Raw genomic sequence first — 20,431 nt, forward strand, 5'->3', positions numbered from 1 at the left:
TTTCATCACTATCTCGTCTCAGCACATCCTTGGATCCCGCACGACTGGGAAGAGCTTTGGGTCACAGATGTTCCGGCAGCGTGTCATAAAGTGAGTGCAACCTCTGGCTCACCGTGCAAGAGACCTAACATCACTGACCACGCAGTACCCATATCTCATGGATGCTATGCTGGCTCTTGCTGGATCTCATCTTGCCGTTCAAGTTGAAAATCCACAGACTGCCCTGGCGGTCCAACATCGACAAAAAGCCATCGTTGGCCTCGAGGACGCCTTCGCCAATTGGCCCCCGACGGCTGAGGAATCGTATATCATGTTAGCAACTTCTTACCTACTGTGCTTCCAGTCAAGCTACATAGGTGACGGTTTTCTCGAACACTTTTTATCTTTGCGGGGATGCTCATTCCTCTCTCAGCTTATCATAGGCGAAGGCTTTCGCAGCCCTTTCTCTACACAGAAAGGCCTGGACACTATAGCTATGGACACCGCATTTACCAAGTTTCCTGAAGTCGACCAGGAACTTTTGCAAGAAGCTCTACTGTCTTTGAAATCCCTTTCCAGCATAATGGATGGAACTGGTATACATTCCATCGAGAAGGCCATTGTTGGCCAGCTCACCGAAACACTTCGACTCCTGCTGCACTCAGACCTGGAAATCGAAACTGATGAACTTCCAATACCTCGTGACTCGCCGTTGGGTCTCTTTCCGTTCGCTAACCCGATCTTACCACAAGACTTCGGCCTCGCGTTTGACAACATCGACTGGGAGAATGTTACGGATCCTATTCCTGGCGCTCCATACCCCATACGGTCTTTTGCAGCTATGATGGTCATCCTCACGATCTTCTCAACCTGGCCACACGAAGCACTCATGCGCATGTTTGACCGTACCAACCAGCTCGGCAACGTCATCATGGCCCACTTTTGCGCCGTACGATTCATTCTGTCGTCGATAGCTGCTCCAAAAATGGCTTTGAAAACTCCTACAAGAGCGACTGTTCAATGGAATGCTCTGATCATGGCAGCTATAGACGATGATGAAAGTGGAGAATGGACGAAATATGTGGAATGGCCAAGAAAGATATTACGATGTATGGAGGCTTGCTGTGAGAGACACAAAGGCTTTACCATGGATGACGTGCGCAGTATGCTGTTAAATGATCCTGGGGCGTTCAAAGAAGGAAGAGCACGGAGATACTGACCATCGAGACATCACGAATTGGCACACCAGCCTTGTATTGACCACATCGCTTGATCTGATTGCGCTCCACTCCGACTTTGTATTTACTAAGAAAGACATTCACCCACCTCTTATTTTCCGGTACACGTTCACCCAAGTTCATCAGTGAAACTCTCGGTCCGTGCAGTACCCTGCAGGCGCCGCTGCACTACGCCCACCTCTTACAACACTCGTACTATAAATATGGCTCGATCGCGAAGGAATCGCACCAGACCGTTTGCTCAAGTGAATAGGAAAACCATACGGTCGGTGCTCGTTGGCTAGTCCCCGCTATCGCTCTCACCTTCTTCGACCACGACCGAGAAGTACTCCAACTCTCATTCTCCCGCGCAAAGCGAAAGACCCCAACGGCCGCCAGAAACAGCAACACCCACCACCTTCACCATGCTAGAAGCTCTTGTGATGGCTATCTTGAGGTTCTTCGCTCGCATCCTACTACTATGCATCAACTTCTGGACTTTCATCACCAATCTCCCCACGAGATGCAAACGCCTTGTACTAGCCCTTCTTGCTTTCGATCCGAGCGCCTGGATCGGTTCGGCTATGGCGCTTGCCCTATTCGTCCTGTTTCAAAAATGTTACCAGATGATTCTAGAGACCGCGAAGCTCCTCGCGCTCAGAGATGAGCTCGAGGCTGAGCTCGAGCGTCACGTCGCGCGCAGAACAATTAGATGTACGAGTCTTTTTATCTATACTAGAAAATGACTAACATTTTATAGTCAATCGGGTGCGCGCAGGTACTTATGACGAGGGAACTGTCGTGCAGGGTATCCACATCATTGCAGCAGACAAGTGGGACATGGTGATCTGTGGAATGGAGATTGCGGGTGGGCGGCGAGATGGGCATTATTGGGCTCGCATACGTGGAGCGGATGAGTGGATCAAGTTCGGAAGCCAGCTCGTCATCAACGGCAATGATGTTACCGAAGAGGTGGTAAAGTCAGGTGGGCATGTGGATCTCCAATGGGCAGAGACAGAGACACCACCAGAGTACAGACAAGACGCAGAGAGCATCGAGATATAGCGAGGGTTCCACCGGTACACAGGGCTCTTGACGACTACCCAGTCGTCAGCCCAATTCTATTCAAACAAACCGGTTCTACAATCCTAGCCTTATCATCGCATTTACACCTGCACCCCAGCTCTTTCCTCCCATCCCCATCACTGTCCTCATACCTGGGTATCTTGATCCCCCTCGCCTTCTCCTGTTCTGTACTCGCAAAAGTACAAACCTGCAAATCATCATGTATATACCCCCAATCACTAAAATGATGCAATTCCTGTGGCTGCAGCAGCATAGCCGCAGCCAGCGAATGGACAGGCGCATCACCCCACCTCTCGTAGTAGAACCCGCCGTCACGGTCTAGATAATCGAAGACGGCTCGATATGCATCCCCACGGAAGAAATCCATATCCGCAATCTCAAAGTTGGACCAAAAATGACACATATTCCACAGATCACCCCGCTCATCTCTATTGCGCAGCGCAGCCAGCATGCGACGAAAGGGCCACGGCATCCAGCTTGCGTCGATCATGGCAGTCCACAGCGTGGAGGTGGGGAGGCGGTATTCGTTCTTGTAGAGGGAGAGTTTGCGGAAGAGGGAGGGGACGGTTTGGCCGCGCTCCCAGAGGGCGGTTGTGTAGCCGTAGCGTTTCTTGTGGCGCGCCATCTCGACAAAGGGGTCGTAGGTTATGGCGCAGGTGAAGGATATGCTGGGTTCGACGCGCCAGTAGTATTTGTAGGGGAGGAGGGCGGGGTGGTCGTAGAAGAAGCTGTGGGGTTGTTGTCAGTGTTGTGCGCTGGGTATGGGAGAGAGGCTTGGGGTGGACGATGCGACGTACCCAGACTGGAAGCGACACATGTGGTGGTAGCTTTCTAGCCCGCCGTATTGTATGCCCCGGCTCTTCATGTCCTGCATGCTCTTCTTCGCACGGTCTTGGTCGATCCATTCGGGATACCCCCACATCTTCTTGGGTATAACTTCGAACTTGACGTCTGCGCCTTCCCCTACTGCTTTGCCCACTTTCCGCTTGAAGTCCTCAGTCCATTCCTCGTCGTTTAGGAACACCCAGGGATAACCAAAGTTGTCGTTGAATTGTTCTTGCACGCTTCGCACGCTCGAAACCGCACCCTTGACTTCCGAGTTGCGCGCGAGCATCATGAACACGGCAGATTCGCGCGCGGTCGTGTTCAGGACGGGGTCCTGACATCCTGTGTAGAAGGGCGCATCGAGGGGCGGCGACGGGCGGGGGACATCGTATTTGTGTACGTGGACGTATGCTTCGACGAGCAACAAAGAAGCGATAGCCAGGATCAACTTCCAGTGCGACTGCGCTGTGCGCGATAGTGAGCGTAGCGGATGGCTCCCTGGTCGCGTAAGAAGTTTGGGCATAGCGACGAACCCATAATGTTTAACAGGAAGTCGAGAGAGGACACCGTGCGAAAACACGATGAGACTGCCCAGCCCATTCCTTCTTCACGGGTGGCTGCATGATAGCCATCATAGTTGCTGCGCCCGTCCCCTAAGGCCAGATACGGCCTAATTGTCCGCCTGAACAGGGCCGTTCTAGCCGTTTGATTGATGCATCCCCGGACCCCATGGGCGTTAGCAATTGACGGTCAGAGGAACAAACACACGCTTGGATCTGCCCTTTTCCTAGGGCGGGACGAGGATGATAGGAGCATATGGATATCAATGAATGATGTAAATTAGATGCCCGGCATCAAGTCCAGGTGCTGCTCAGTGTGGTACGGTGATGGCAGTACCAACTTAACAGCCAAGGGACCTCGGAAGGAGATGCAGGGCTGCCTAACCATGTCAGGTTAGCCCAGGGCTATCAGGGGGCCTAAACTCGAAAGAGACATGCATGTGTTTACGTACAAATGGCGATTGAGACAGCGTTCTTGAATATCTGTGATTAACTGTGATGCTCTAGAATGGTATGGAGATAGTGCAGCCTTCTGGGCTTGCGCGAAGTGCTGCAGCTGCTTGCGACTATGCTTTGCCTCGTGCCACCACATCTATAGGTACATGTCGGAGATCAATGTCTACGGCAACACGGACATTGAGCGGTAGAATGGATGCGTCGAAGGTTCATTTGGTCACTGCATTCTAAGAGCAACATCTTTGTGCCATCTGGAAGAACATAAAGTAGTAGACTATTCGACGCGCAATGGAGACAGACAACGTGAGTTTAAGAGAGAAGCCACGTAAACATCACTCAGAAAGAAGAGGCTTATCAAACCACCGATCGGTGCGATGTTCATCTTGATCACCAAGAAAAGAAGAATACGAAGCAGGTGTTGCAAATTACTCAAAGGGGCAAAGCATACATACGGAAGCTGAACAGGGTATCGGGTCGTGCAACAGCGATCCACAATGACGTACAACAGGCAGTGGTTCGCAGCGATACGCAACAATCCAAAAGGAGGAATCCAAAGTGTCACAAACGACACGAGAAGGGTACGGCATCCGAAGCAAACTGAGACATGCGCAAAACGAGACGTGGGTATTCCCAAAAGCAAAGGGTCCTGCAAAACGCAACCAAAACGCCATGAGCCGTGGGGCTTTTCAATCTCTCAGGTATCCCCCAATGTTTTCCATGCCGCGAGGCTTTCCATTCTTAGTAGGTATAGTGTGGATATCCGTGGGGACGAGGTATGTCTGTTCGTAGTGGTAAAGGAGTGTAGATAGGTTGGTGGGTGTAAGGTAGCTTGTGGTACTGGGAGGTGCCGGTCCAGCGTACTGGAATGCGTTCATATCCGGCGGTCTAGACGGTCGACGCGCGACTTGAAGCCTTTGACAATCTCTCCAATGCGACGGACTTTGTCGAATTCTACTTGGAGCTCGTCGATTTCGCGGAGGATGGCACGGAAGCGGGCGATTTCAGCGTCGGCCATTTGCATGGCGTTGCCGGCGCGGTCGTACTGTATTTGGGTTGCTGTTTGTGTCTGCTGGGTGAGCTGGCCATTGTCAGTACTACACCACTAACAATCGACACCGTGTGAAGCTATGGACATGACAACTCACATACTGCCAGCGCTGCTGGATGGAGTACATCAGACGGTCAAAGTGGGCGCTGAGCGCCTGCAAACTAGAAGGATCCAGGAGGAGACGGCCTTGGCTGGAGGCGTGAGAGGCAGCGCGCGAGGAATTGGAGCCTTGCTGCGAGGCGGCAATTTGCTGCTGGAGATATCTGCTCTCGCTCGAGTTGAGGCCCAGGTCAGACACTGGGATGGCGGACATGTGCACATAATTATCTTAAGAACATGGTCGATCGGGAAGTCTGCGCCCTGGCTTCCGCGTGTGTGACGGCTGGAGAGGATGCGGGCGGAGCAATTGTTACTAGTGGGCTACGACTGCTGGGAAACGTTACAGCAGGCCTGCGTGGAGGAGGAAGGGGAAATATGCACGCTGATGTGGTTTGGGATGAAAGGGCGAGTGAGATGCGCCAAGCGGCCAGTCCGGCTCCCAAACCCTCTCACCAAAAAGCAAAGGCCTGCGAACGCCCGTCTATCCCACACCCTCATCTCCTCTTAGCCGGCTGCAGCCCTATGTACTGCCGTCCCCATGCGCCCGTACGCAGCCGCCCTGAGCTGTCGCCCAACGTGCACATGCTAACATCCGCGACGCAGCGCGTATCGCACTGGGCGAGCAGGCGGTCAGCGCATTCACCCACTGCGACATGCTGCTGAACCACGACTGCTTGCTTTTGCGCCCGTACGACCATAGCGCTGTGCCGCACTCGAACTTGTCACGCCCATTAAAGCGCGGGATAGTGTCTCCGCACCCACACCCTCTCCACAATCAGCGACAAGGATGCATTGATTGTGCCGCGAGGTTCATGGGTGAATGTTGACCCCACCAGCTCGCATCAGGAGGGGTAGGGTACTCCTGGCAGGCCGTGGGCGAACCAGATGCAGAAGGTGACAATGTTATGAGAGCGTGACGACCATGTGCCGCTGGAGGAGCACTCCAAGTATCAAGCCTCCATGTTCCTACTGCCCGTGGTATGGCACGCGGTGCTTCGCCATGGCGTTGGTGGATGTCGTCTTGCCGAGGCTGAATGCATGCCAGGCAATGCTAGCACAATGTCTCCTGAACGCGTACATTCCGTGTCAGATTTTATGCAAACTCTATGGAGTCAACGAAGCAAAGTTAATTCTTCGTTGAGACAGAGTAAGCTGAACCTTGGATAATTCTAGACTCAATCTTAACATATGCACTGTAAAAGAACTCTTTGTATCATCTAATACAGATAGTTGTAGCACTCGAAGAAACTACGTAACATACAACACAGCCCTTTCGTGGCTGCATTGCCTGTTAGGAGGATTCTTCGACTGCTACAACCACTAATCAAGATGTTATTCGATAGTCTCTAGCTGCGACAGATACTAACGTTGTCGATCATCTTACAGATACAGAGGTATAAAAAGAAAAGAAAAGAAAAGAAAGGGGGTATATACACCAAGCCATCCAAACGCTATGCACAAATGAAGGTAAAGAAAAGTACACCCACGCCTTACAAGGCGTAGTTCTCGGCGTGGAGGAAAATCTCATCGCGCCCACTGTCACTCCACACACTCCTCTGGAGTTGCGCAATCGTCTCACTCACACTAACGCGCATGGTGGGGGGTCCGCAAACGAACACACACGTTCTGCGCCCAAAGTTCTTGCTCAGTCCCTTGAGCAGATATGGTATATCCGGGCGTCCGTACTCGGTGCTCCAGCCATCCTTCTTCTTGACGGCCGCAGGTAGAAATGCGAAGCGCATGAGGTTCTTTTGGAACTCGGTGGGTGTCGACGGGAAACCGAAGTCGAAACCCTGCCCGCCTTCGGTAGGGTTGTGGGAGATGTCCGGATTAATCGCGCCGGAACCCGAAGAGACGGCTTGACTGATGTCGAGGGACAGGTTGCGTTCTTGACGTCGGGCAGCAAGGCCGCGTGGCGCAGGCGCTATAAGATCGGGGTTCGAGCTATGTGCTGATTCGGCAGAGTTTCGCCCGCTATTGTAACTTGGACGTGGTGGTGCGAGGTGGCCCCGATTGATGGGGACCATGTGCGCTTGTGGAAGCGCTGTGATGCTGTCTTCGTTCTCGCGACGCAGTTCAGACTCCTTCTCTGGGTCTCCCTGTGCTTCGTCGCGGATAAGAGCCGAGTGTCGTTTTGAGGAAATACCGGAAACACCGGAAAGGCGGTGGTCGGCGATGTTCTGGAAGGCATCGTTGACCTTGTCGTGAAAGAACATCGACACAGGACGGGTAGGCGTCTTTGCGCTGACAAGTCCGCCGTGTGGGTTGCGCTTCGCAGCGGTAATGTAGAATTGGCACTCGACCGTCTCGGGAGGCGCATACTCGCGGCAGATGCGCAGTTCTTCTTTGAACCACTCCATGGTTTCGGGACGCTTGAGGGCCCAGATCACATGGATCTTTCTGGTAACAGCCTTGCCATCGCGCATCTTCTTGATAAGAGACAGCAACTGCGAGACGATGGCAGTGATACCGCTGCCTCCAGCAATGAGTACGACGTCATCAAATGCCTCAATACGCCTCTGCATGCCTCCATACGGGCCATCGACAAAGGCACGGTATGTGTGCCATGGGCCGTGATCGAGAGCGTTGTTGAGGACCTTCCTCGTGAAGCCGCCGAATGGGCGGAAGACGAGGACCATGTCCCGGTAGCCCTCACCGTACTCCGAAGGAAAGTCCTCGCTGCATAGCGAAGCGATCGTGAAGGGGTGGTTTTCGAAGACCGAAATTCCAGGCATGCGGAGATAGACGTACTGTCCGGGTCTCCACCGCATCTTGGTCGGGATAGTGATCTTGATGGCGTTCTCCGGCATGAGCGTGACGGCGGCCTCATCGCCAATGAGCCAGGATAGCTGGCCTGGGCGAGTCCAGTTCAGATAGAATAGGCGCATGAAGTAGGAGAGGAGCCAGATTCCCAGAGTAGACAGTAAGTAGTGCCATGACGTTAGGTAATTGTTGCAATGCCAGAACATCATTCCGAGGAAGACAATGGCAACGGGTACGTGCAGAGCCACGAAAAGTTCGTACATTCGGTGGCGGAGAGGCGCAATAGAATGCGTACATAGGAAGCACAGTGGCACAAGTGCTGCAATACCTGAAAACTGTCAGTACTTGATCCGTCATTGGGGAGGGTAGTCGTACCAGTTCCGTAAATGTACATCCCGCTCTGTTGCTGAAGCAGCTGCTGGAACGCTTGCTGCGCGCCCTTCTCCCAGACGGGCGTAACGTAGAAGGGGACAGTGTGCAAGATGCTCAGCAACAGGCAGATGTACGCCGCCCATCTGTGCAACACATTCAATCGCTCATGGCTAATGCCAGTGATCATCGAGATGAGATTTGCCTTGGTTGCGAGCGCAACGATCCATGGCATCAGTGCCACGGCCATCATGCCTGAGCGAACGGCCAATGGGGGCGAACCATAAGCGATACTGTCCCAGAACAGCGGCTGCGGAAGGGTGCAGTACAGAACTCCAAGGATCAGAGCTAAGAACACTATCACGACGATAGCCAAAGATGGGAACACGATTGGCCTCCATCCCTTCTTGACCCTGATCTGTGGGATTGGCCGGTAGAAGATGAACCGGAAGAACGCCACCAGGTTGTTGATCGGCCCGACAGAAGAAACGCTGGATTGTTGTTTTGGCGCGCTGGGTAGCGGGCCTTCGCGAGGAAAGAACTTCATGGTGGACTTGTCAGTATCAAGTACCGACATTTCGTAATCTGTGTCGGGAGAGGATGTCGTCGAGGACTGTAATACCTCTTCTTGGTGTAGTGCTGTCCGGATCTTGTCCGTGAATAGATGATAGTATCGCATCAAGGCTGCGATGACAAGCAGAGGTATGCAAAAGTAGACATATGCGAGCGCATATTTACCACTTTTGTTCCACGGGTCCACGGTGTTGGCTTCTATGAGACCAGCTGGGCTTGTGCTGTTGAAAGGTATGTTCACACGTCGAAGCAATGCCGAGACGGACTCGACAATCTCTCTTTCTGTGTGCGACACTGCCACGCCCAGCTGCTCCATAGCCACACCCGTCCGCTCCACGAGAGCTTCCCGAAGGACCGGCATATTCGCGTCGTTGGGTTTGTTTTCGCAACAATTGGCGTGGTGGTCGTGAAACACTTCTGCCAGCAGAAGCCGGAATACTGCGGGAATGCGTCCTAGGCCAACGGATATTGATTTGGGGTAGCAGAGGCTTAATGAACATCCGGGGGTCCGTTCCTACATGGGTACCGAGATGTAGGATTTGCTGTGACAATGCGTGCAAGGTGCAGCGGAACCTGGATCCGGGGGTGTGTCCTACGGTGGCGCAGAGGTTCCCGTGTAGCAACGACTTATCCACCGCTTAATCCGACATACAATGCGATAAAGACGATTAAAGATATTCGGTATAGTCGCGAACGGGTACGAACAAACAAAAAAAGACGTAACAGCGAAATGCTTATGTTCAGATACCGTGCGCGAGCAGCAGTCCGGTTCCTTAAGTTCCATGCGCAAGTGGAGTGCGGGTGACTCGCAAGGGTAAGAACCGTCGTATCGTGGCAGCAAATGGTAAATGATATTCAACCGCTCACCAGAACCCGCGCTATTGGGCCAAGGTGTGATAGCAAGTCAAACAGGGGTCCCTAAAAGAGAAATGACGGATCCAAAGCGCCGTCACATTCGCGGGCTGCAGCAATACACATTAAATTATCGGAGGGCTGCTATCGCCTCGCTGCGCACTGCGCATCATGCAGGATCAGCGCTGTGACTGGCGAGTGGCGGTCCGTCATGGAAGCGGACCGGCCTTGGTCATCCTTTTCGGGCGGGAGGCGCTCTCGGTTGCAGCGGACATCGCCATTCGATCTGTGCCCGTTTCTTACATGCTGTTCATCTCCAGAACGTCCTGGAGGTGTTGCACTGCATCAACGTCCCAACCCCCTCCCTACCGAGTTTCCATCTGATGTGAGACAACTCGTCATCGTAGGGCCATAGCATAACCCGCTCAACAACCTAGTGTCATAGCGTGATAGTATAGGTACCAAGACGCACCTCGCAACCGTATCACAGACTTCAGGGTTCCCGCCCCTCGGTAGCTCAGTTCCATCTGGTGGACCTGAATGGGCTGGCCTTTCGTTCGCATGACCACGGATTGGGCGAATTGGGCGACTGAAGCCCCGAGGCCAGCAGCCCTGCTGGAGAGACTTGCAGCGAATGCATGGGAAAAAGCAGGCCGGTGGAGCGGGGTGCATTGGTGATGCGAAGCTTTGACTGGGTATCGATCGAGGTTTTAAGCGCTGACGATCCGGATCGAGCTTAGCGCAAAGTCAAGCTTTTGATAGGGAAGCCGCGCTCGGTCCTCGTTGGTTGGAACAATTCATCCGACACTTCACACCACGAAGGACACTACAGCACGAGCGTTGAAGCTCGGTAGATCGCTGGAAAAGCTCATGAAAAGAGTCGGTCAAGTCGGTCAAGTCGGTCAAGTCGGTCAAGGGTCTGATCGCACGGCGTGGGTCGGTCCACCCTTCTTCCCGTTCCATCTCTGGGCAGGAGTGGGTCCTCTCTATCGCGAAGTTCTGCCACGACTCGGTTCTCATCTCAGATTCGCCAAACGACAAGATGCGGTCACAGCCCGGCATCTGTAAGGTCCACCCTTCCTTGAAAAGAGATTGTCACCGCGATACAGTCATACCTTCATACTCAGACCTTTTCCCCTGCATGACCTTCAGAGTGCTCAAGCGGACCAGAGCAGACCAGTCGCATATCTCTGCTTGCAAACACACAAACCCAGACTCCAGCATCTTGCAGCGTTTAGGCGCCCAAAGACCACCTTGCCGGCCGCCCCGCATGTTGACGTACATGGACGATGCGTAGCCGCCAGCCCTACAACCCTCAGCTTACCCAATGCGATCAGATTAGTGTGAGAACCGATAATCCAAATTGCCGGATCTTCAGGTACCGCTATGCTTCCAGATTGTCTACGCGCTCAACTACGTGCGGTGGGGTTGGTGGCTGCAACTCTAATCGAACGTGTCAAGTTGCCACGATGTAGCAAGCCCGACGTCTTGGGTGGCGTGCAGTCTGAGCGCTTGGATGATGTCGTGGGCGTCTCGATGGGTCTGTTGGCGCTTCAAGCGTCTTCGAGAAGTGTGGCGATGTAGATCTTGCTCGGTATATGTTGACGTGCAGCAGACAATGTGGGCTCAGCCGAATCGAGCGCGTGTATCTTCAGTTGAGTGCAGCGTTATCTTGTCGAAGCGCCCCAGTAAGATGATGTCAGTTAAACCCATGGAAAGGGATTGAACTGCCAACATCCGGCAATGTCGGATACTGTCGCACTGAGTGTCCCGTATGACTACGCACTGGAACGTGCTGCAAGTTTCAGGTTTGCCTCCCTTACGCAACTCCAGCAGTTCCCGAGCTGAGCATCATTAACTGTTCAGATTTAGAACTTGCGCCCCGCGTGCACATCGGTATCGCTTGAGCGCGGCAATTTATCCTATCTTACATGCAGGACACGTTTCGAAACATCCGCCCAATCGTAAGGCTGCATCGGAGCGAGCGAATGTGGTCTAACGGCGCTGTGCATGCATACTCATATACTTCCACTCGCCTGGGTTCCTATCACGTATCACATTTCTCAGACGCTGCTCGTGGATTCCCGACGGGTTTCTTTGCTTCTTGGGGCCACGTCGTGCTGTGTCACGACCATCATGGCGATCTAATTATGGCCGACGTCGTTTTTCAATTATATCCCTGGAATAAGAGCATATGATTAGGGCACTTCAAGCAGCCGAGGATCCTCTTCAGTCTTGGAGCAAGGGTTGATAATATGTCCTGTTCTGCATGTCTGGATGCGGCTGGGATTTTCAATGCGGCACAGCGAAGCCGACATTTAGGATGAATATGGAACGCAGTATGATCATTGTCGATAAGCTGATACTGGCATGAACATCGAACTTCTCTTGAGCTCTACAACTCGCTACAGTTACATCTCCGCATGCGTCGCAATGCCCCACTTCTCCAATAAGTTATGCCTATGCCAGTAGCTGCGGTACTGCTTTCCCCAGAAGAAGAATACAGGGGTCGTGATAATCATGGCTCCAGCCAGACCTGCAAAGGTATAAAACACAACCGCTGGCCCGTCGCTGGCCGCCCAGTCATTGACGAAGTATGAGAAGGCATAGAACAAAAAGTTCTTGAACACCATGTTCATGATGAAGACTTCTGAGCTGATGTCGCGGAAGGAGTCCAAGACGTACGAAGACGCCGCGATGGCGGCTATGACGATGCCGAAAAGGTCCATACCGTGGAAGAAAGCTGTGAGATAGTATGATTTGCCTTCCTCTGCGTAAAAACCGAAGAGGCACAAGCCGATGACGATTGTTACGGATGGAATCATACCGAGTAGGCGATATTCCGGCTCGTACACACCCTTATTTTTCTTCGCGCACCACTTGATAAGTGGGTCGAGTGTCGCACCAAGGAGAAGGGATCCCAGGAGACCACCAAGGAATGGACCCAACGAAAGGTAACCCACGCCAGCTGCGCTGAGCAAGTATGGAGGAGCCATGAAGATCTGGGCCATGACGTACGATTGCGCGACAAAGAAAGCAGTGAGCCCTCCAGTCACTATGACCATCCAGAGCACAGCCAAGTTTGTACAAACAGCAAAGGGGGCGATGACAAGTTGCAGAAGGTTATCGTTCGAGTAGGTTCCAGTGAAAATGGCCAATTCCTGTACGAAGGTCTTCTTTGGGCGCATGGCAGGCGGTGAGCTAGTTGCTGTCTCAATCTGTACCATGTCGTCGCTTCCAGCTTTCTCGTCGTTTCCAGCATGTCTTTTCTCGACTGCAGCGAGATCGGCGAGGTTGTCATTGGATAGTTCGTCGATATCATACCGATGGTCGCGGTTGTAGTTGGTCTCCGGGACGAAGAAGAAGAGCAAGACTACTTCAAGGGCCGTGAAAGGAATGAGCATGTGGAATAGATACCGCCAACCGAGATTTGTTGCGATAGGCCCGACGATAATAGCAGAGAAGTTCGATGCGGCGCCCAAGATGAACTGGATGAGTGTCATGAATCCACCGCGCTGGTGGACGAAGAAGAGGTCACCGATCATGGCGACAACGAGAGACTCGAAAGCCGAACTAATAAGTCAGCACGTGGTAATCGATGAGAACTGTCATGTACATACATGGAACCTCCTTGAATGATACGTCCAGCCAAGAGGCCCTCGTAGCTATATGCAGCACTGCCTATGACAGTTCCGAGCAGACCAAAGAGCGACGCTATCAGGAGCTGAGGGCGCTTTCCGTACTTCCTGGACAAAGCACTGACGATGGGCCCAACACCTCCCGTCACTAGCAGCATATACCCTGAGATGACTGTGATATCGCCGACGCTTTTTCCGAAGTCTGCCGCGATGACTACGAGTGCGGGCGACAGAAGAGGAGCCAGAACAGCAGCGTATAGCACAGAGCCATATGCGACGATGACCATGATGGTCATCTTCTTGGTGTACGACCAGTTCAAGGGATCATTGGGGTCTTCGGAGCTACGTGGTGTCAACTATGTTACGACTGGAATGCGCCAAACACTTCTTCTGCAGGCACACATACGGTTGAGGTATCAAGATGACGTCTGCATCTCTACCAGTGCCACGCTTCAACGTCGCAGCTGCCACTGTTCCCTCGGCAACAGGGAGCGTGTTTTGTTCCTCGCTGAGGACGACAGTCGCCGGCACATGGGCAAGGTGCTTGTCCTCGACGATACCGAGGAAACCCATCGCGACGGTTGTACCCGCACTATGCTATTGAAAATGTCCGAAAAAGTAAAAGAAGGATGAAGCGAAAAGCAATGGAAGGATTCCGAGGAACAATTCCAGGATGCAGCTGTCAACAACGTGGGACGGCGCGCGTTATGAACGATCGGCATCCCCAAGTTTCGTCGACCTCCACGACCAGGGGTAGCGTGCGCCTTCTGGGGTTCAGTGTTCAAGATGTGGTCTCTGCGACCCCCGCACAACTCTCTCTCATCTGAAGCCCCACAGGGGCCGGCATTTCATAGGCTTTTGCGTGCCAATATTGGGGAATGCCTTGTCGACAAACGCACGTCTAGGCTGGCCTTGCGTCTTATCTTGTCTATAAGATGCAGGGCCGACAACGGTGCATGCACATGCATCTCAGATGCGTTTAGCCTGATTGTGTCGTCATACAGAAGTATTGGATATCATCAAAAGTGGGCGTTAGAGGGTAATGAAGACGCGAAACTGCACAAGAGGTGCGCATTCTACAGGAAACTTTGGCCGTCGCGTCCTGCGAGGACGGGACGCAGCTGCCAATTTTGCGGAGAGCACGCTAGCTACCCCGCAGAGCCCCACAGCTGAGACTTAGCGCGTGAATTGCCTAGCCGTGCGTGTCCGAGCAGCGCCTCGCGAGTTTCGCAGTCTTGGTGGCGTCTTCTCCAACTCCTTTCTTCAGCTTTCGAGATATCGCAGCCCTCACGCTAATCTCAAGTTCCGCCGTTCCCACGGGGCGGATGTGGTCGACTGTACTTGGTGTTACGGCCGACACCCGCTGCGATATTGTGCCGGCAGACTTTACACGTTTGGACGCCGAACCACGTCAGCAAGGTCCACCAAACCCACATGAGCTTGTTGGTTTGTCCTCGACATCTGTTGCCTGGCTCGGTTGCTTTCCCGCGAACAAGAACGAAGTAATAAGTGTCCGCAAGGAACGCTCGATCCTCAACAAAGGTCCGCATCATGTCGCAAATCGGGCCATCGTCTTCTTCCTAGAACACTCTACTTGACTGCATGGCCACTGAGGCAGGGTTCTTGAGACACATGTCCAACACGTGGTATGCGAGGCGACATGGAAGGTACAACTCGGAGCCGTGGTGCTAACAACACAGACGTACTGCAAGTGCTTTGTACTCGTCCGCGTCGTGAAGAACGGTACATCCAATCGCGTGCGCTACAAATCTCATAGTAGCCGAATAGTATGCCAGCAACAACACTTTCGCTGAGTCAGAGCGACATGTACCATGGATCACTCTCGACAAGGTCAAAACACAGGTACAAATGCTGAGCGTTTGAGTATTCCTGCAAGACCTTGTTCTTACCTCCTTGTCTCTCCCCTCATACTCATATTCCGCCCAACTGACTCGAAAACCATGGACTCACCACCCTACACTCCGGACTCCGCAGCAGAAGATGCACCAGACAATATATGGAAAGCCCAACGCCTGTACCAGTTCCTCCTCGAGAATATAGCTTTTGCGTATGGAGTAAGCCAGGAAGCACTTCTCGAGGCACTTGCTTCAGAACATCGGCTGTATCTACCACTCAGCGGCAAAGTGAGGCCTGTCATAATATCTCCGACTACGAAACAAGAACGCAAGGAGTACCTGCCTCTCTGCAAACTCATACGGGCCTCCCGAAGACACGTTCGACTCGGCCAGTACAGCTTAAATACAGACTCGGACTATCACATCCTATATCAACAACTCGTCCTTCCCTGCCAGGCCTTGGAACTGTGTCCATCGTATGTCGGCTCATGGATTGCAGACTACAACGACCATCAATTCAACCCTACGAAACGTCTCGCAACTTACCTTTACGATGACTGCGCGCGTATACGAGTATTCGGCCACACATTGCCATTTCCGGTCGTGTGGTACTCTGCAATTTTGCAGACGAAGCTCACTGCTGACGACGTCTTCGTCGAAGACTTCCCGCCGAATGAAAGGACTCAGTTGCTTCTGGGTTCCGCCATAGCACGCTTTGGAGGCAAGCACTTTCGCTACCGAAGACTTCGACCTCAGAGGAGGATATTACATTCTAAGCTGGGAATGGAAGAACTTCTCAGACTTGTCCTGAGGTACGACGATGCGAGGCATGGGGTGGGTTGGTTGAGATAACATCACGAGCGACGTGGTGGCTCAGCCAGGGAGTCACACAATGTGCTTGTACCCAATGTTGCGCAATTAACAAGGATAGTCTGCGCAATCATGCGGAACAAACCAGAAGAAAAGCGATGGTATAATTGGCCTTTCTTCTACCCGAGGGGAGACACTGGCTTAGCTCGATTCTGAACCAATGTCTCGAATGTGGCGGACCCCTACTCCTAGCCCCGTAAGGTCTTCTACGCCACCAAACACTACGAATCCAACACCAGTCTCGATACTCCCTCCAATACAACATACATACGTCCTCCTCCGCTCCTCAATACAAGAATCCGTCGGCTGTCATGGCAGTCTAGTCACCATAGCCTCAGAACCGGAAGCACTCCACGTAACACCATCCTATCACGTAGCTTGTCAACTACTCCAGCTACATAAAAGGGATACGACAGATTTTCGCAATGACTATGCATATTGTCGAGTTTCCTACATGTATTCTCCTCCACCCTCTTCCGAAATCGAAGGTTGCGACATCACCCTTGTGAGCCGGTTCACGGACGCGCCAAAAACGATTGTACGCTTTCGAATCCAAAGGGTAGAAGTAGTGCATGAAGTGGACGCCTTTGGGCACAGAGTATAGCGCAGACACTCGGAATCCTCCACGAAAGAAGCGCACGAGCTTCGTATAGACTTCTTCGGCGAGCGATGTTGCCAAGGAACTTAGTAGATGGTCTGCTGACGGTGGTGTGTGAGGGAAGTGGCTGTGCATAGATAGGACAATCATGTATGTGTCAATGTCAGTTATATGATTGCGTTAGAGTTGCCAGACGCCTACAAAGACGCTGTTGAGTGCGTTTCAACATTCTAAACGACCGTGTGGACTCCAGGGCTGACCTTGCGCGTGTAACCCTGGACATGATTTGATTGTCTAGGTCGCGAATATATGTGACAGTAACTCATCTCGGACGATGTACTCATTGACCTCACAGCCCAGAACAAGGCTATCCGAGTGCTTATCGGCAAGGCAATAGCGGAGTTCGGCGTTAGATTGGAGTTCAGACTGCCGAGGCGAGTTACAAGCGTGAAACACTTGCCCACGTCGTACGTATCGGTGTATCCAAGAGTACTATTCGCTGCGCTGTCGTCGACTATACTTTAATGGCAAGTGTAAGAGATGTCACATACGAGTCAAGTGAACACGGCCAAGAGCTCTAGCACAAAGAGCCTGGAAGAATTATTTGATTGGACTTCTGTGATGGTCAGTTTGAAACGAAGTATTTGGGAAAGAGATGGGCGTACTTTGGGTACAGGATGGACTATGCTCCCACATATCAAGGTGCCGGGCTATAGGCTCGCGTTTCTCGTTGCTTCTAGATCCCTGGATCGCTATCAACTCACTCTACGAGGAAGCTTGTGTTTCGTTGAGATGACGTCCGACATGGGATGCCCTGGAGGTACTCGGTGTGTTGTGTGTTAGCAGACGTTAATTTTGACTACATCGAATACCTCCCGGGTGAGTCGTGTCGCCACGTAATACTAGTCCGCAAATTTAGAATTCTGATGATCACTCCTCACAAATGCTGGCATACGCTCCCAAGTTCTGTACGTCCCAAGCATGGAGAGTCTTCCAACCGGTGCGGCTCATCTATCGCATTGACTGCGTGCGTGAGAGGGTTCAGCTGAGAGTAGCATCTTCTCCCAAGAAGATATCACAAGAATATGGCGGCATACTCACGAAGGCTGATGCCAGGCTTTACGGCCTATCATATGAGCTCGATCGTCAAGCTCGCCAAGTATCCCGAAGGCATCCAGGCTCGCTTTATAGCTCAATTGTTCAGAGTACGGTCACGAGATCAAGTCGTTCCGTTGGATAGGCAGAGTAATGTTTTCATTGTTCCTGATGCTAATTTTGTCATTGTGTCAACGGTCTCTACTCTACTCAGTGTCGCGAAGGACGACAGGCTCATGTATCAAGTCAATATCCTCATCCGCGATGACCTTGTAGTCGGCAAGCCCACCTGTAATCTGAGATTTTGTTGTGTGCTTTTGGAAATATCTCACTGCTCACTATGAAGATGAAGGATGAGCAGTGAATGGCAGAAGCTTCCAGCGATGCACGTGATATCGCGCCCGCACACAGTCCGTGCCCGTCGCGCCTTCCTCGCAATATTTGACCCCGCAAACAAAGCCCGATCTGCCAAATCACCTCACAGAACGAAGACGGTGACTGCCAGTTGCCATCTCACCAGTGATGGCGCGCGGAAGACGCGCTAAGGCCGCCGCCTATCACTGTGCGATATGTGAGCAGTCCTTCTCCAGCAAAGCTGAGCTCAACCACCACACTGCCAACCACGACGACACCAGCACTGCGAAGCTGGTGTGCGCCACCTGCGGCTGGTATTTCGACGATTCGCACGCCCTCGAGCTCCACCAGATACAGAGCAGTCACGTACCTTCCCAACCAGCATCTACGAACTTGACAACGGCGCTTACCCCATCGGTCGACGAAATGGCGGTTCACTGCGATCGTTGCCAGAAGCAGTTCGTCACTCAGAAGCAATTCAGTAATCACCGCAGCAACATGGCGAGTGCGTGCGCCGACTGGAAGCACCCTACGACAAGGCCGCAGCCACCGACACCTGCTGTAGTTGCCCCGGGGTACGTGGATCTCGACAGACCCAATGACGAGCCATCTGTAGTCCCCAACTACGATGATGGTGCATCATCATCATCTGACTCCGTCGATAGCGATGTCGGCATCAAGTGCAACGACTGCAAGCGCACCTTCCGCTCCCTGGGCCACTACAACAACCACATGCTAGGTTGCACTCCTGTATCGACGGCCAAACAAGTCCGCGAGGTACTCCCAGCTACCGCATTAGGTAGCTCTCCAGTCACCATAAACCAGATGAGGGCTACAAACGCACCTGTACTGGCACCCCGGGCCCCGATTTCGTCTAATGTATCCTCCACGCATACCAGCAATCCGGCCGCTTTTGCATGCGATACCCGTGGTTGTGATCGTTCCTTCAGGTCCGAAGCCGGCCTCAAACAGCACAAGCAAGACGCTCACGGTGTCGGAGGTCAAGCATTGAACTTGGCCGGCCGCGACTCATGGATGCTCAGCAATCGCGAGCGAGAACGAATGCGGCAAGAAGGTTTGCTTCAACAAACTCCTTCCTCTCGAGGTCGTGGCAGCCAAGCAGGTCGTCCAGCCCCTCGTGGAGCACCTTCCCGTCCTCGGGGGGCTCCATCTTCAACAAGACCATCTGTACAGCAACAGCAATCTGCCTTCGCTCGTCCTATGCCGCAGCAACCTCGCTTGCCAGTCCAACAACCTCCTCCTGCCCCCAACAGCATCAACATGTGCGGCATTGCGGAGCTTGACCAGGCCAAATCTATTCAGGCAAAGACCCAACGTTTGCTCATCCAATCAGACGTCTTCATCCTACACGACGGAAAGGTCAACGCCTGCGATATTATGTGGACTCGGATCGGTGTCGCCAAACAGTACGACGTGGTTAAGATGCTCGACGGGATGTGCCATCTCCCAAGAATGCTGCAAGGCGAATACATACCTCCTCCAAAGGCATTGAAAGAAGATTACAAGGCCACGTATTTGTCAAGCGACTTCAAAGCCTCCCCCGAACGCAACATGGCCAAACCAGGCCTTGGCGCAGTCGCCATCTCATGCAGCAAAATCCTGCTAGCAAACGGCTGTCCCGAGGTCGTCAAGATAGCAGCTGTTGATCTGATCACCTGCCGAATCCTTATGAACCACCTGGTCTGTACTGATCCGCACGCAAAAGTCAAAGATTGGTACTCCCCGGTCACCGGATTGTTTAGTTGGGACGACATGGAGGGAGCTCGAAAAGTCGGGTACAAGATCTTCAAGGGCTGGGCGGCAGCACGGGACGCGGTACACAGGTTCGTCGACAAGGAGACCATCGTCGTTGGCTACAACCTGCGTTCGGATCTAGACGCTCTCCGTATGATCCATGGGCGCGCCGTCGATATCGCCAAGGTCGTTGAGAAGGCTGCTCAGGGTCCGCTCAGCAAGGCGCAGCTAGCACTGGATGGCTTGTGCCGCGATTTTCCTGAGATCAAGCTCAAGAGCGACCCCGAGTATGGCCGGGACAGTCTGATGAACGCTTTTGCGGTACGTGAGTTCGGCTTGTGGGCGCTTAAGAACGCCGATAAGCTCGGCATGTTGGCGAAAAAGAGGAGTCGAGAGTATCAGAACGCTATGCCAAAAGTTGCTGTTGCAGGAGCTTGA

The 20,431-nt window shown here is 52.9% G+C and overlaps 6 protein-coding genes across 6 annotated transcripts; 2 read left to right on the plus strand and 4 right to left on the minus strand.

Annotated features, from left to right (window-relative positions):
- Positions 1 to 475: 475 nt before the first annotated feature.
- J4E88_005916 (uncharacterized protein) lies at positions 476 to 2,261 on the plus strand (the record flags this gene model as incomplete). The annotated part of the gene is made up of 2 exons (XM_049399547.1): positions 476 to 1,088; positions 1,957 to 2,261. The coding sequence occupies 2 exons, from the start codon at positions 476 to 478 to the stop codon at positions 2,259 to 2,261; spliced, it is 918 nt and encodes a 305-aa protein (XP_049254560.1).
- Positions 2,262 to 2,295: 34 nt separating this feature from the next.
- On the minus strand, positions 2,296 to 3,630 carry J4E88_005917 (uncharacterized protein; the record flags this gene model as incomplete). The annotated part of the gene is made up of 2 exons (XM_049399548.1): positions 2,296 to 3,010; positions 3,080 to 3,630. 2 exons carry the CDS (start codon positions 3,628 to 3,630, stop codon positions 2,296 to 2,298), a joined length of 1,266 nt encoding a protein of 421 aa, XP_049254561.1.
- Positions 3,631 to 4,994: 1,364 nt separating this feature from the next.
- Positions 4,995 to 5,484, minus strand: J4E88_005918 (uncharacterized protein; the record flags this gene model as incomplete). The annotated part of the gene is made up of 2 exons (XM_049399549.1): positions 4,995 to 5,201; positions 5,269 to 5,484. 2 exons carry the CDS (start codon positions 5,482 to 5,484, stop codon positions 4,995 to 4,997), a joined length of 423 nt encoding a protein of 140 aa, XP_049254562.1.
- A 1,276-nt stretch (positions 5,485 to 6,760) lies between these two features.
- J4E88_005919 (uncharacterized protein) lies at positions 6,761 to 9,336 on the minus strand (the record flags this gene model as incomplete). The annotated part of the gene is made up of 2 exons (XM_049399550.1): positions 6,761 to 8,361; positions 8,409 to 9,336. 2 exons carry the CDS (start codon positions 9,334 to 9,336, stop codon positions 6,761 to 6,763), a joined length of 2,529 nt encoding a protein of 842 aa, XP_049254563.1.
- Positions 9,337 to 12,238: 2,902 nt separating this feature from the next.
- Positions 12,239 to 14,038, minus strand: J4E88_005920 (uncharacterized protein; the record flags this gene model as incomplete). The annotated part of the gene is made up of 3 exons (XM_049399551.1): positions 12,239 to 13,400; positions 13,448 to 13,807; positions 13,872 to 14,038. 3 exons carry the CDS (start codon positions 14,036 to 14,038, stop codon positions 12,239 to 12,241), a joined length of 1,689 nt encoding a protein of 562 aa, XP_049254564.1.
- Positions 14,039 to 18,736: 4,698 nt separating this feature from the next.
- On the plus strand, positions 18,737 to 20,431 carry J4E88_005921 (uncharacterized protein; the record flags this gene model as incomplete). Its single annotated transcript, XM_049399552.1, has 2 exons — positions 18,737 to 18,743; positions 18,855 to 20,431. 2 exons carry the CDS (start codon positions 18,737 to 18,739, stop codon positions 20,429 to 20,431), a joined length of 1,584 nt encoding a protein of 527 aa, XP_049254565.1.

Source organism: Alternaria novae-zelandiae (genome assembly GCF_023758075.1).
Source record: "Alternaria novae-zelandiae strain BMP 2774 chromosome Unknown scaffold_11, whole genome shotgun sequence".
Classification (NCBI taxonomy): domain Eukaryota; kingdom Fungi; phylum Ascomycota; class Dothideomycetes; order Pleosporales; family Pleosporaceae; genus Alternaria; species Alternaria novae-zelandiae.